Source organism: Miniopterus natalensis, chromosome 14 (genome assembly GCF_054644295.1).
Source record: "Miniopterus natalensis isolate mMinNat1 chromosome 14, mMinNat1.hap1, whole genome shotgun sequence".
Lineage (NCBI taxonomy): Eukaryota > Metazoa > Chordata > Mammalia > Chiroptera > Miniopteridae > Miniopterus > Miniopterus natalensis.
In genome coordinates, this window is record NC_142094.1 from 17,680,729 (window position 1) to 17,696,786 (window position 16,058).

Here is a 16,058-nt window from a genome sequence, read left to right on the forward strand (position 1 = left end):
CAAGAAAGACATTTCTCCTGAAAATAGACAATCTGGGTCTCTGATGGAAACTCTCCCCACCAACGTGCACACACACAGAAGCACACACACGCACACACACAGACAAAACAAAGAAAGAGATCCAAGGGAAAAGCCTTCGCCCAGAGCCTGTGGCTCGCTTTCTTTATTGCTGAGCACACACGAGTGCGTGAAAAGGCACCGCAGCCTGACCGAGCGGTGATCTCCTCTAATGCGCCTCCGTTTACAGCCGCAAACAGATGGGCGCTTTATGAGCGAGGCTGGTAAAAGTAAAAGCAAATGATTGTAATCGTTGTACTTTTAATAAGATTCCCCACCATCTCCAACATTATTCCCCGAGGAACAAATTGTTCTATAAAGTTTCCTTACTTAGGGAGAAGACAGTCCGCCCTGACTTCGCCGAGGTGACAGAGGACGCGAGGACGCAGGGCACGCTCAAGTCAGATCAGGGTCTCGGGGGGAGAGCTCAGGGACACCATGATCCCCAAAGAAAATGCCCGGGGGAACAGGGTGGAAAAGCAGCCAGATCGAGGGTAGAAAAGGGGTATGAAGTATGTATGAGCTTCGATTGAACTTATTACCTTCTAATTCTCTACTTTGTAAAACAAGGTTTGGGGAATTCCTATGGATTTAAGATAAGCACAGAATATTGCTTCCTTCTCTGCCAGGGCAGACCAATAACTCCAGCCCAGCAAATCTTGCTTAACAAACAACCCAACACTAATTCATTACCATTATTCCTTTTTAAGGGAAACAAAACTCACAAGAATCCTATCATTAAGATGAATATACTGTAGTGATGGCCTTTACGTAAATTATAATTAAAGCTAATCTTAATTAAAGTTACTACACCGTTTTGGAAGAAAATAAACAACCCAAAGAGAGGAAACAATGCGGTCAATAACTCACTCCAAAAATATTTTTTGCCTCCAAAGCTCTCATTGAGGGAGACATTCCTGCGTATGATACAAATGGTTCTGACATTAAGAAAAGTAAACAAGTAAGAAAAATAAAGATGGAAAAATTCTGTGGTCAGTTCACAAGTGCTTTTATATTGTTTGAGGCAGGGTTAAAGCATTTTATAGAGACAAGGATATATGTGCCGCTAGATTGGATATGACATTGGACTAGTCTAGCTGCCCTTGCACAGAACTCTGGCTGCCCATAATATGCCATGGACAAAACAAAGAACTAGGGTGGGACCTAATGCAGCTAATATAAAGCATTATCCCTATGCTGTTTTATAGATCAAAACGAAAAAAGGTACTTGACTCTGGGTATTAATGGATTTGAGAAATAAAGGCAAACATTCAATATCTCCTCTTAATAGGCTTGAGGGTTTTAAATAGCTGATTACCGAAGGTTATATAATCTACAGGAGGGACTCCTGCCAGGCCCAATGCGAGTCATTCAGGGACTGCATTGACTCAGGAGGCCAGAGTCCATGTCAATGGGCTAGAACTGAGAAAAATAGGTTCTTCTTGGGTATTTCAGGGATTCTGACTCTCCAAACAGTTTCACAATAGCAACTCTCTAGTTATTTTGTACCTAACTTGGAGGGATTCTCTTTCAGGTTTTGCTGTCCTCAAACTAACCTACTACCGGGAGGTCCGGGACAATGAACATCGGGTCTAAATAGAAGAAGCGCAAAATAAATGCTGTTGTGTCGAGAGCAACCAGTCTTTCAAATATCTTCCAGAGTGACTTTACATGTGCACCAATATATTAAATGACATTAAAGCCCACCCAGCCAGTCTGAAACATTAGTGCTGGAATATAGTCAAAGATACACAAAGGCTGACTCAGAAACTATGGATTTCATTTCTGAGAGGTCCTGAGAACAAGACAAAATTAAAAGGATTTATGCCTTCTATTAAAGATTGTTTGGTCTGGTAGATGCTTTCTTCAGTCTTCCCTTCCTTTTTATCTTCTGACCCTCCACTCTATCTTTTATCACCTTACTACCTTTAGATAGCACCCAAAGGCCCAGGCAGTGTGGCTCAGTTGGTTGAGTGTCGTCCCATGTACCAAAAGTTTGCCGGCTTGATTCCTGGTCAGAGCCCATGTCTGGGCTGCTGGCTCGATCCCCAGTAGGGGGCATGCAGGAGTCAGCCGGTGGGTCAATGTTTCTCTCTCACATCAACGTCTCTTTCTCTTTCTCCCTCTCCCTTCCTCTCTCTCTAAAAATCAATAAAAACATTTTAAAATACATAAACAAATAGAATAAGTAGCACCCAGAGGAGCAAGCTAGCTTCAAACATAGTGGGCAGTGTGGTTAGAAATGAATGAGTGAATGAATAAATGAATGAATGAATGAAAAAATATTCAAAGTCCCTGGTATACCCAGAGCCTGAGCTGAAAAAGATACCTGACACTGCCGAGTACTCAGGGCAAGAAATGGATTTAGACATGAACAAAACAAGATAAAGTCCATGCTTTTGTAGTCAGGGATTTAGGGAAAGCTAGTTACTCCAATTCAGACAACATGAAGCTGGCCTTAAATGAGTGGCCTGGCTGGCAACATATACCTTCTTCTATCTGAAAAACTGTAAACCAAAACACATTGCCTGTGATAAAGATATTAAAGAATGGGGGGGGGGGGCACGCAGAATATAAGACATTAAGATTTAAGAGGAATAAAAGAGAGTGGGCTTCCTCAAGACTGTGACTATTTCACTAAAAATAAACCTGCAGCATGATGTATCAGAGGGATCTCTACTCAATAGGCAAGCTGAAGACACAGTGTCTCTCACTTGATTACAGCCACTGAGCATGCTCAGGGGGCCCCAGGTGTGACCTCTGCTCCCTTGTGAGCAGCGCAGGGCCAGGCAATCTATCATGGTGTTCCTCCTGTCAGCCCTGGTGCTTCCCCGCTGCTGTCTGTCACCCTGGTGGATGAGACCTGCTTAAGGGCAATCATGTCAATCTCTATGTGACCACTCAGTCTAAGGCAGAAAGATGATGTTGACAGGCCTGGCAAAGTCAGCAGAAGGTACCAAGGGCCGAAATCATAGTCTCTCCATGGAGATGCAGTGTGGGCCATTGTCTTTTTTCTTCATTTTTTCTTTCTTTCTTTCTTTCTGCTTTCCCTTTTTCTTAAATTCTCGTGACATGGGCTAAGGCCTAGAGAACTTGCCTTTAGAGCTGGTCGTCTCGGATAAACCTGTTGCCCTCCGAGTTTTTCCCGTAGTAGACATAACGACACTTCCCCAGGACACCTGAAAATAGAAGGAAACACATCATTACAAACCACAGTTCTAGCAAGAAACAAACAGGTGCTGCAGAGCAGAAACACACAACACAGTCACAGATCCAAGGGGTGGCAGCAGAAGGGTTAGGTCCCAGAGGGAAGGACCCTACCTTCTTGTCTTCAGAGTTGACATTCAAATAGAATGTCAGCAGAGCACAGGCCCCCGGGAGTAACATGGTTCCCACATGATGTCTCTTCCACATTTCAGAGACTTTTCTAGTTTGGCCAATTACTCCTCAAAATAAAGCATAACCCTCTCCTCTCTCCAGGTTCCCTTAGAATTTCTAAAAATGGAAAATTAAGAGTTTAAAGATGGATGCAGCCCAAGCAAAAGAGGCGGAACAATCTTCCCAGAATGTGACTATTTTCAAGTCCTCTGTCATGAATCAATATTGTTAACTTCCAAAGAGACCCTTCCATTCCCAGGAGGCATCAAGCACATAGATGATTAAGGAGAGCGGTGGAGTTGACAAAATGCCACATGGAAAGTAATAAGAGCCTCTATATTCACAGGCTCCTTCTCACAGGCATACCGAGCTGTGTTCTTGGGTTGAAATGCATTTGATTTTCATTTTCAGTTTTATTTTAAATAACTATTTGGCTCCATATACGGCTTTCCTTTCATTCAAGGAAATTGGAAGAGGAGTTCACTATGGAAAATACCCTTAGAATAGGGTTAAACCTTTTATTCAACTAAATATTTATTCTACATACCCATAAGAAGTCACCTGCCACAGTTATTATAAAAGCTTTGTAGGATGATTAAGAAAAAATAAAGTTTTCCCAAGAAAAATATAACTGCAATTTGCTTTTTGCCACCTTGTTTTTTCTTCTAATTTTAGAAAAACTTAAAATTCAGCTTCACCGAGTTGTCTTATTACTAGTAGCACTTGTGTCTCTGATGTGCGCATAACCAGAAACGGAGACAGTAAATGTCCACAAAACATTATTTCACCAGCCACAAACCGACCTATAAAAATAGCTACCTATAGGCATGATTTCCCTCTATCAGTTCGATGGTAGGAAACCAACAATCACCATAGTGTTCATTTGGGATAAATTAGCACTTGAAATTATCCAGGCTCTTCACGTCAGAAGTTCTAAGCAGTAGATATTCTTGTGATTGTACAAGAGATATTTCTCCACTGCAAAACTTTAAACCTTCTTCTAAAATAAGGATTAAAAATGACTCTTAGAAACTTCTAAGGACAGGACAGATGCTCCTGGGTTCGAATGGCTTGGACAAAGTTGGGAATTGCTGGTCACAGAATCTGAGAGTTGGCAATAGGGAGAGGATGATACTGTCCCATGGCCTCCAGACTGGCCTTGGGCATGCTCTCATGCTTCCATTTCCTGCCATGTTCCCATGAGCAAATTTGCTGTGGGCCACACTTCCCCCTTGGCCATATTTTCTCCCTGGCCCCCCCATCCCCAATTTCTGATTTTGAATTTTGGTCTGGTGCCTGGAAACACTAAGCTTGGATGAAACCTCCCTGAATCCTTTCTTTGGGCCTACACTATTCTTTTAGCTGTTGGCATTGAACTATTTTCTTTACCTGGCTGAATTGTGTTGCATGCACCTGGCATTGGATTGACATTGCCACCAACGCCCGGAACCTGTCTCCGGGCTTAGCTGGTTAGAGTCTGTTCCAGGAACAGCATCCCCCACAGGCCTGGGTGGCAGTGTCTCAGGTATTTCTGAAAATCCACAAGGGGCTTCCTTAAAAGTAATTGATTCAAATACACCCATGACGAATCGGAAGGAATGAGGCTGAGAGATGTTCATTTCTTTCTACAGCACCAGGGCAGCATGCATTTTTAGAGGAAGAAACGGATAGTGCTGCCAGATATCATAAAGAGCACAGTCTTTCTCTTGAGTAAAAGAGTGCAAGGCAGGCACACCCATACCCACTAGTGGGTGCATTCATTCTTTCCTGCAAACTTTCCAGTGCATTCAGATCGAATTCCTTTTCTCTACCCTCTCTCCATGGCAAACCTCAACTCCAGGCCTCACCTAGATGTAACCTGGACCCCAGATGCCATCCTGGAAATGGGCTGTGTGCTCCTGGAACATGGCCCTAATGTGGAGGAAAGGGACATGTCCTGAGCCATGTTCCCCAGTCCTTCTCTCTGGTTGGCACTGATAAAAGTCCTTCTCAGGGGCTGCCTTCTTCCTTTCGGCCTGGAAGCAAGATGTTTATAGACATCCTGGCGAGAGAGGGCTGTCTGATGAATGCAGGAGACCGCAGTGAGGTGTCAGAGCTTGGAAAACGAGGCAAGGACATGAGGTATTAATATTGTCAATGATCTCTTGACGGGAAAACAGATACCACACTCACTGTCAGATTTAAATAGACGTCAAGTGCATTAATGACAAAAGGGCAGACTTCAAACAAAGGGGCTGTGTGGCGGGGAGCAGAGCTGGTCTTAGTGCGGGCAATACCCTCATCTGAAAAGACACTGTCAGGGCATGAGACAGGCCCGGGATTGTGTGTGGTGACAGAAAACAGAGATGCTGACAGAGATATCGGTGCCACATTATGCCAAGGATATTCTAACGCTGCCTGTGGCTCTAACAAAAGCTGACATCACTCCGCATCACTGGGGTCTTCTCCGGGCTCCTGCAGATTTCTCCCCAGATGCCATTACAGAGCTCTGTCGCTCTAAAGTTTCTGGCAGCCTGCTCTGTCTGAGCGCTGGGGTCAAGGGGCCTAAGGCTAACCTCAGTGAATCTGAATTTGGACTTTGCAGGAGGAGCCCGCTCACCGCCCCCTGATATCCTGGCTACTCCAGGTGATCAGAGTGCCAGCGTGTGAGGAGCTGTTGCCTTGAATAACATCCCTAAAGGGAAGGCGCTCAGTCTGCGGGCTGCCCCGGGACAGCACGGGGACCGTCTGGCAGCAGGAGATTAAACCCAGCTGCTGCTGCTCCTCGGGAAGGAAGGTGGTCGGGCCAGTGACAGTCAAACCCAGGCTGGTATTTGAAAACTTGAGCCGCCTACGATTACGAAAGTGCCATCCCTCCGAGACTCCTACCCAACTGAGCTCACAGCGGGGAAGCGATTACCCCCCAAATGGAACTTTTGTGCTCAGTAAATAAATAAATAAATACAATTGACAAAGAAGAAACTAAAACCACAGCCCCATATGCGGCCGTAGCACTTTATTTATCACCAAGGTTATTTGTAACATAAGAGGATCTGCTCATAAATTAAGGGGGGTGGTGGCTTGTGTCCCTCTCCCTGCTCTCCCCATGGCCCTCCCCCTCCTGTCACGCCAACTGCCTGAAACAGTGAGGATGACCGAGGGAACAGTCTGCTGGCAAAGGCATTTTGTCAGGGAGGCGCCGGGGCTGGACTTCGGGAACCCGCTGTCATAACTCAGTAGGCGGTAGTTTCCACGTATGTCTGCAGTGCATTCGCTTGTTTGTATCGCCTCGAAACCCAGCGTCTGGGGACCGGAGGGGCGACAACACTTAACGGCATAGCTAGTGTTTTTGATTCTTGGGGGAGAAATTAATTGGCCATAATAAGCGAAACAAACTTGCCATGCATCAGGCCGACCTGTAGCTGTCGGTACGTGATTTTTTTTCGGGGGCCCTAAAAAAAAGGACAGTGTGTTGTCTCCTGGGAAATCCTCTCCTGCCAAATGAGACTCCTAATTTTTCTTAAGTAGCCAGCTCTGCCATCGCCATAACTTCTTAAAACTATAATTATGGGGAAAAAATGTTTTGGGAAGAATCTGTTTTAAAGAGGTCCTTTATCTTTTAAATGCTTTCCTCCCTCTGGGATGAATGTTCTAATTATGCAGGTTAAGTTATGACCTTGGAGCTGCCTGAGAGGGTGGGAATCAGAGTCTCTCGGATGCAAGGCTGTGAGGGTAGGAATGGTGCTGGAGACTTTGCTGGGGGAGACCCTGGAGTGTGCTGGAAGGAAGTCCTGGCCACCCATGCAGAGTCCAGCAAAGACCCAAGACTCCCTGATCTCCTGGAGGGTCCTGCGTGCCCAGTTGCATCTCTACCGTCCGTTTAGTAAGGAGAGGTGGGGGTGATATGCAGGGAAAGCCATCTCTGCCCCTAACAGTTATGTGACCATGTATACCTCCATCTTCCTCTCTGAGCTGGTTTCTTTTTGTGAAGTGGGGTGAAGGGCCAGATAATCTCTGAGGTTCATTTTAGTTTTGAAATAGATGAATTAATATTTTCCAGTGCTTCCCTTATGAAGATGAGATGTCAGGTCCAATACTGCCCGATGTAGGAGGCACATCCAGTGATTAATTCATCAAAGATTTAATTTGGACAGTCAGTTCTTGAAACCCATCCAGCGCAGAGTCTGTCCCATAGCATATAGAAGGGGAGCTCTGCTGGATCTCAAAACCCCCAACAAAGGAGTTTCCACTAACTTTCCTGTGGCCTGTATTTCACACTGTGAGCTGAGAAGTACATACCACTAGCTAGCCTGTGTCCTGCTGGCTTCGACTCGAATCTCATAACTCCATATGCAACAAAACTAAAGACTGAATATCAGAGTAAGTGGTTTACCATGTGCATTGTAGTTGTGAAAAAATAATAGTCTTTACTCTTACAAACATATATACACTAATTTGCTGGTGCAGCAGAGATTGGACCAACAAATCTGTATTTGTAAAATAATGTATCAATTTTATTATTATTACTAATGTTAGTTATGGTAGTCACCATTTTAAATGCTCTTATCACCAACATTTGTAAGTGTAGCTGTGTAACGACAAGCGGACTGTAATCTGTTGTGTGATCCTAGGCGCTTACAATTAGCAAGTGCTACGGAACAGGCAAGGAACAGGGCTGCTCATGGACCCCTGTTCTGCAGTCTGTGTGAGTAAGGGAAGGAACTAGACTCTTCATGGCCCCTGAAAACAGAGATGACCGTGCTGGGAAGAGGTGACAGAGAGGAAAAAAGTATCCAGAGTCTTTCTGGTTCATTGTGGAAGGTTCTAGAACTATGCTTCCATGTGACACTATACATTCCCATTTGCCTGTCACCTCTGCAATACTCACTCCTGCCCAATTCCTAATACCCAGTGCCTGAAACAGTACTTGGTACAGAGGACGTGTTCAGCGAACGTTTGTGGAGCAGATAAATTAGTACCATTAAAATTGTTATCTAAATACGATTTAAACAAAATCCACAATGTTAGGAACTTCAATTGCTGACCACTCATACTTGAACCTCTGGTAAGACTGCAGACGTTTGAAATGCTTTAGAGACATCCAGATTCAATAGTTGCCTCCTGGAAGAAGGGGACAAAGTAGCAGCAGGCAGCAGCTTCAGGTCCTAACGCGGGTGTTGTTTTCACGCTGAACGCTTTTCTCCCAGGAAAACAAAGTAATCGGGCATCTGGCTGGAAAGACAGACACGCACGGAAGGCTGTCATCAGCCTCAGGGCTGTAAGCGGCGCCCGCAGGCAGGCCGCTCCCCAGGGCGCGCAGCGCTCGCTTTGTCTGGTGCAGCTGCGAGTAACCGGGGCCTGGGTGGAATAAACGCCTGGCTCACGGTCTGGGGAGTGGCTGGAGCGGCACCCTGAGGTGGGCGGTGTGACGAGCTACAGGCTCGCCGTGGAGATGGCACAGGATTCGCAGAGCCTGCAGAATTACAGGTGCCCGGCGCCCACCCTCCTTCGGTGTAGGCTACTCGAATGCCAAGGCCCAAGGAGAAGAGGAGGGGCTTTGGAAGCTCCTGTAGGGAAGGGTGGCTTGGGAGCGGCTTTTGTGCAAGGAGAACAAGCCATGCTCCACGCCAGGCCCGGCCGAGGTGCCTCGGGCTGGGAGTAAGAGGGGGGCAGGCTCTCCACCTGACCCCAGACAGGGTGGAGGAGGCAGAGGAGAAGTGCCGCTTCCTCCCCTCGCCAGCTGAGTGGCACTGCAGGCGAGGGCCTCAGTTTATAACCCGCATCCTGGCGTGGAACGGGACGTCACGGTCGTGCAATGCTTGCTAACCCCCCAAACGTCCTCCCTGCGGACCAGGGGGCACACTGTCCTTGCTAAATCCTGCAGTGACCACTTCAAGCAGTGCTGCCTAAGGGACATTTCCTAGTCCCTCAAATGAGTACCCTCTTTTGAACTCTTACTATACAAAACAACCCCATGAGGAGTATTCCGGCCCTGCCAGGCCGACTGGTAATTCACACTGGTGGGCATTTGAATTCTGTCACCTTGACCCCTTTGGCTTGAGGCTTATGAATATAAACATGTAAACTAGCCTGGTAATTTGTCTTTCAGAAAGCATTAATTATTCAGAACAAGCTCCATTTAGCCAATTTAATTCCTTGATTTTTATTTATTTATTTATTTATTTCTATCCTCCCTCCCCGTGTTCTACCTTCCCCCACCCCCCTTTTCCTCTGGTAATTACCATGCCGTTGTCTGTGTCTATGTAATTCCTTAATTTTTAAATTCAATCAAACCATAGTCTATTATTTAACCTTTTCATTTTTATGTTATTGAATTTATTTTTAATAGAATCAATTTTTCCATGTAATTTTTACATTAAGGTTAAACTCCACAATCGGCATTTGCCAAATATCAAATTTCACTGATTAGCTTCTGAATCTCTCTGAGTGTGTGTTTTACAAAGTCACATTTCCTTGAGTAAAATTTTGCAGATCTAAGTTGTGACCGGAAGACCGAGTCCTCTATTGAAGCTTAGTCCGCTCCTTTTATTGTGTGTTATTTTGGCTCATTTCGATTTTATTTTGTTTTCATTATTTCTACCAAGGTGATTTCCTCCCCATGAATTTGTGCTGTTTTCAATATACCAGCAAAAGACAAATCTGGGTCAGTTTTTCCTCCATAATAAATCGCATTATATACATGTTTAGTTGTTGTCAGTTTTATTGCAGGTCGATTATGTTTACCAGCGATGTTTATTATATAAATTAAAGTAAATGATAGCTTTTACTCATTTCTTAGCACAAACAGTGTGCAGGACAAAGGTAAGTACTCCGGATGCATGCGGTTACGACATGCCGCTTGCTGGCAGGCGCATCGAAAACACGCAGTATGGGCCACCCAGCCAAGGGTCAGGATGCGTCCATATCTAAGAGAAAGCTGTCACAGATGCCAGGCAGCACAGCCCTTGAGAAGAGGGCATTTGGCCCCAGGGCTCAGTCCCCTCCGTGAGGCCTGATGGAGGTTCAACTTTCCTCGCAGACACACAGAAGATGAAACCTGCTTGGACAAATGCTGGGCTGTGTCAGGCCTCACCAGCGTGTTTGTGAGGAAGGAAACGCAGAAGGAAGCCCGTCGGCAGGGCAGGATCTTGGCAGGATCCGTACCGAAGGCGATAGGAACGCAGGGCCCAGGAGCCGGCCTCCCAGCCGGGGACCGCTGCACCAGCGGTCACATGAGTGGGCAGATGAGCTGACGGGTGACAAGCCAGAGCCTGTGGAAAATGCACTCGGGGCTCTCGGGGCAGCTGAAATGAGGCTTGTCACGAAGAAGGGGAGGCGGGGAAGGGGGGAGAGGAGGAGAAGGCAGGGCCAGTGTTTCCCTAGTAATCTGCCAGGGGGAGATGTAAAAGCTGGTCCAAGTCCGAGATGTAACTGCACGTTTGAGTGGATCCTTAGTGACCAGCTCCCCTGTCCCACCTTGAGCCCCTGGTTCCCACACTCAGGCTGCAGATGCCGTGGCCCTACCCAGGCCCGAGTGGGCCCTTCTAAGTCCTCGCGCCTGGAGGAAATATTGGGCTGACAGGTTTCAAAGTTATCTGGCGGCGGGTGTTTCCATTCTGTGAACCCTGGAAAGGAAACAGTCAGCATGCTTTTCCTCAGATGTCAATGCTCTTTTAAAATAATGTTTTTTGGCATGGGGGTAGTGCGGGTAGGCGGAGACTGACAGGAAAGCGTCCCAGGGCCGAGGTGGGCTCGCTTGCTCCCTTTTTGGAACATCATTAATACTAGTGGCTCTTTCCTCTGTATCCGCTGGGTTTCAAACAGGATCATTTACATATCAGAGATCAGACGCCCGTAGTAAACATTTCCTCGCTCCAACAACATGCCCTCTCCCCGCCCAAAGAAGCCAGGGCTAAATCATCAGAATCCCAATTTTGGTTTTCTTTCCCAGGTTATAGTTTTCGTGCCATTTGAAAATGAAGCCAGAAACAGTTTGTACTCTGACTCCCTAAACAATGGTTTATTTATACAGTCCTATCCAGGTACTTTATGATGTTGCTGTCCTTCCCAGGGAGCTTAAACAAAGAAAGGGAATTTTTTCTTTTAAAGTATTTCTTTACCTATATTGAACAATTCTCACTGGGACAGAATTTAAAGATCTTCATTTTGGGTAAGTCCTTCATTTTATAGAGAAGGGACATGAGGTTCAGAGTGGCTTTCCCAACGTCGCAGTACCAGGCCCAACACCCACCGAACTCTATCTTTCTAGTCCAGCTATTTCTGAATACTAGGACATGGCCCGCAGGACAAAACATCAAAGATCACCAACAACCTGGCTTAAGCTGACTCGTACCTACTTGCACAGGGAGCAACTTGACTCTTGAAGGCCAAGTTGGCGTGAGTGTGTCACCTCTCCCCCATCCCTGCGTTTGACGTGGGGTTTAATGGATTAGAGACAAGCTGAATTCCAAAGTGCAGGCCAAGACGGGATGCTAATCAGGTAAGATTCCTGGGCTCCCTTCAGTGCAGCTCACCCATGGGTGTGGCATGAAACCTGGCTGCCAGTCGAACGGGCAGTGGTCAGGTGACACGCCTTAATTTTTCTGTCTGTTTTTGACTGAGGGGCTCAGAAATCTTTCAGACAGGAGAGGAAAGAAAGAAGGAAAAGTCCACCCCTCCACTGCGCCACCATTCCCAGCACTGTCTCCACATCCATCTGCTCCCCCTTGCCTCTGAAGTCGGGAGCATTGCCACTAGAGGGCAGCATGAATATAGGGAAAACAGCAGCTTTCTTTAAAAAAAATAAAATAAAGTGATGGCAACTATTCAGGGAGGGCTGTTAAAGCCACACTGTGCTTTTGGTCACCAATTACAGGTTCCGAAATGATCAATATGTCGCGTGTGTTCAATCTGTGCTGAAGGCTTTCTGGGAATGGGGCTTCCAGATGCCCCACCTTTTGGATTCCTCTGGCCTCCATTTCAGGGACTGATTTTCTTTACTATCAATTGCTCTAATTAATCTTCCAGGCACCAGGGTTGGGGATTTTTGCATATCACCTGCATAAATGTAAAAGTAGCATGCAAACTAATAAACAAAAATAGATGTCTGCATTTCTTAGAGAAAGATCATTCTTGGAAGACCAAAAAGAAGTATGCCACCCAATGGGCGTAACCAATCATCATTTCATAAGCAGAAAAGCAAAGCTCATAAAAATAAAACAAAATAAAAACTAGATCAATAAAATATGCAAAAGGTGTGTGTGCTCCATCCACGCAAACCACAGCTACCTCCTTTCAAGGCCCTCCCTGCCCAAACCTGCCCAGCCATTGCCTGCCCTCAGGAGTACCTGGCCCAGATTAATCAGAGAAGAGAGGCAGAAGCCATGCAAATGCAGAGAAAAGAATAATTCCAGCTTCTGTTCAATCATCATTCGGTCACCATCATTGGTCTTTGGCCTGTGAGCAGGTGATTATTTTCATGTCAAGATCAACATATGAGCACCTCCTTTTAGGAGAAAAGATGTACTCATGGAGTTAAAAAAAATTTCAAGTATATCATTATTTTTTAAACAGCAATAAAGGTTTGACATTCTAGAGAATAGCATTTTAAATTAGAATTTTCTAGAATTAAAATAAATGAGTGGCTTCAGTTCGAGAAGGGTGTGAACAAAACTGGAGTTACTGGGCCTGGGGAAAACAGAGCCGAGCCCAGGTGTAGTTCTCCACCTCACCCGAGAGGCCTCCGAGGGGGTCAGGGAAGCGCGTGAAATGGCTCCCGCACATGTTCTTCCTTTATATGCCATGCGATTGGCTCACCACGAGGGGAAGCGTGGGTTCCAGTTAATTAATTAAATTAACTCACCAACTCGTGTTTCACTAGAAATCTTGTTGAGTCTCCATTCACACACAAAACACTATATAAAACCAAAGTCAATCTCATTGCCTTGCTAGGTGCACCATAGTGACCACAGCTGAGCTTTTCTTTGAGTGTTTATAATGAGGATGACAGAGTTGGAAAGTTGAGCTGGGGTGGGAACTGCTCATGAACATTTCTCGAGGACTTGGGATCCTCAAAAGGATGGAGACGACAGCTTTTCACCCATGCCTCATGAGCCTAGGGCATGTAGGTACTCAATACATTGTTTTTATTGGGGACTAAATAAGAGGATCTCAGGGTCCATCTTCATTTTGGACATTTACAGGTAGAGGCATGGTTGTCCCCAGGACAGTGGTACTCCAAGCTGTTCATGCATCGGAATCACCCGGAAGGCTCGCCCAAGTGGATGGCTGAGTCCCATTCCTCCTTTAGCAGGTCTGAGTTGGGCCAAGAATTTCCATGCTGCTGTAAGGGGACCACACTTTAAGAAACACTGTTATAGGACAACTTAAAAGGTCCCCCTTAACAAAACTGAAGTCTTGGCATTAGCTTTTATTCTCGTAAAATCAAGATCACTCAAATTCAGAGATTAAAAAAATCTGGTTGACTGAGGGTCCTAGGGCATCAAGTTTTACTCAAAAGAGGTTTTACTGTCTCCCAAACAGGAGTCTGAAAACAAGTGGTACCTAAAATTAAAATAATAATAATAAAATAATAATAATAAAAGGTTTGCTCCAGCTCTTTAATATAAAACAAAAAACATGAAGGTTTAAACTTAAGCGATGAGTGTATTATATTAACAGAAGTAAAGAGCTTTTTGCATAAGAAGAATGGAACTGAACCTGCAAACCATAATTTATGAAGTATCAGATAAAAAAATCTTGCAGAAAAATGTCCCAGAAAGTCTTTAGCTTCCCAATAACATGACAGAATCTCCTATGAACACATCTGAGCAGTGGGGGTCCCCCTGCAGAATTTGGATGGGAACTTTGGCTTTGCTCTCAAGCAGACATTTGCTTTTGGGTTTCAGATCTGTTCCTATTAGAAAGCTCACATTAGAAGGGGGGAAACATCCACAGTTCTGTCTGGTTCTTCAGCCTAAAATTTCTCGGGAGAGTCGCTGAAAGGCAGGTCAAGTTGCTTCTTCTTTGTCTTTAATTTTTCAAGCTACAGAAAACAGATCCTCTCAAATAAAATCAAGCAGATACAGTCACGAATGAGTTTGTCATAACTGAAACCCTGCAAGGACTGGGGAAAAGATCTTCTTCTCTTGGGTATGTTAGTCCAGCCTCCTTCTGTCCTTCTTACGAATTCAAACTTTCCCTGGACTGATATTACTATAATCTTTCCTAATTGCAGGACACTCTGAATTGCTTTCTCTGAAAGGAAATCCAAAGGAACCTACTGATATATGACCTAACTGAAAGAAGTTTGCATTACAAAAAACAACCCCAAGTCTGTTGTTGCAGAAAGCACATCATAATTCTTGGGTACTACCAAATCTCACTGCCAAATGCTGTATATATTTCATTATTTCCTGATCTTCAACTCCCCATCCTCTGGCCTGCATTGAAAAAAAAGTACATGCCTATGCTAATGCTAATGAAAGAAACTCCAGGTTGAGTAAGAATTAATAGCAGAAAGCAGTTTAGAAGAGTACTAAGAACCTCTTGGACATTTTTGGTATTATTACATTGCCCAGGACACAGACAAAGTAAATAATAGAAGAACATACTAGAAGGGCCTCATTAGGGTCAGGCTTATTAAACTTAATGAAGGCCCCAGAGTCTCTCCAGCAATGTTCAGAGGGGTGTACTTTTTGCCCAGCAATGGAATGGCCCAGGTCAGGGAGATGTTGTTGACAGTGGGTGGTACCAGGTGTTGTCTGTCTCTGGAACATACTACTTTGATGGCTTGCAATATTACCCCCTTTTATTTGGCTGGCTTGAGTTTGTCAGGATTCACCCTGTGGTGAGGGAACATGCTTCCATATTGGAAAAAAAATTGCCCATGAGCCAATGTGAGCCTTGTACCTAATGGAATACATCTGGCCCTGACAGTTTGATGCTCAGCTCTGAGCCACGTTCGGCAACACAAATTAACAGCGTAGACATTGCCCACGCTGAGCAGGAAGTAATAACCTGCTACCTGCTACTTGGCCAAAATCTCATTATAAGCCATTAAGGTAATTGAGGGCCAAGGCTCTGTGGATATTAGACTCCCGAGCGCCAGTCGTTAGTTCAGAGGAAAGACTCTGAATGGGGGGGGGGGGCAGGGAAGCTGCTCTGGGCCAAGGCGTGAGTTCCATCTACAGGGCGCTCCGTGGCTCTGGGAGACTCGTGAGCTGTTTCTCTTCTGCCCCGAAGGCCAAGTACCCCTCCTGGGGGGCTCAGGACTCCTGGAAGATGACATAACTCTTGGCAGCCCTCCAACAATGCTACACAATTAAAATTTGGTTTAAATGAACACGGGGGGCAACCACAAAGGGAGGAAGGCAAAAGGAGCCACAGCGGTTCATGAGTATTAAGTGCAGAAGCTGGTGCAGGGGGCGGGGAGGGGACAGCCACCTCTGTCCCTGGCAGATGGAGGCTCTTAGAGTTCCTGCCCGTCTACGAGCGTCCATCCTTCCCGAGTGGGCAAGCCAGCTCCTTTTCCCAGGGCACTGGGCCTCTTAGCCTCTGCCCAGGGTTGGGTGGCTACGGAGAATGTGATGTGAGTTTGGGGGAGGGAATCAGAGCAGAAGTCCAATCAATCAATCAATCAATCA

The 16,058-nt window shown here is 45.6% G+C and overlaps 1 protein-coding gene across 1 annotated transcript in view; it reads right to left on the reverse strand.

The window, feature by feature from the left end:
- Positions 1-3,156: 3,156 nt before the first annotated feature.
- The window catches only part of LRMDA (leucine rich melanocyte differentiation associated), a 957,694-nt gene continuing 944,792 nt past the window's right edge, over positions 3,157-16,058 (reverse strand). The window contains exon 7 of the mRNA XM_016224104.2: positions 3,157-3,236. Within this exon, the coding sequence (XP_016079590.2) occupies positions 3,157-3,236 (80 nt within the window). The remainder of the gene's footprint in view (positions 3,237-16,058) is intronic.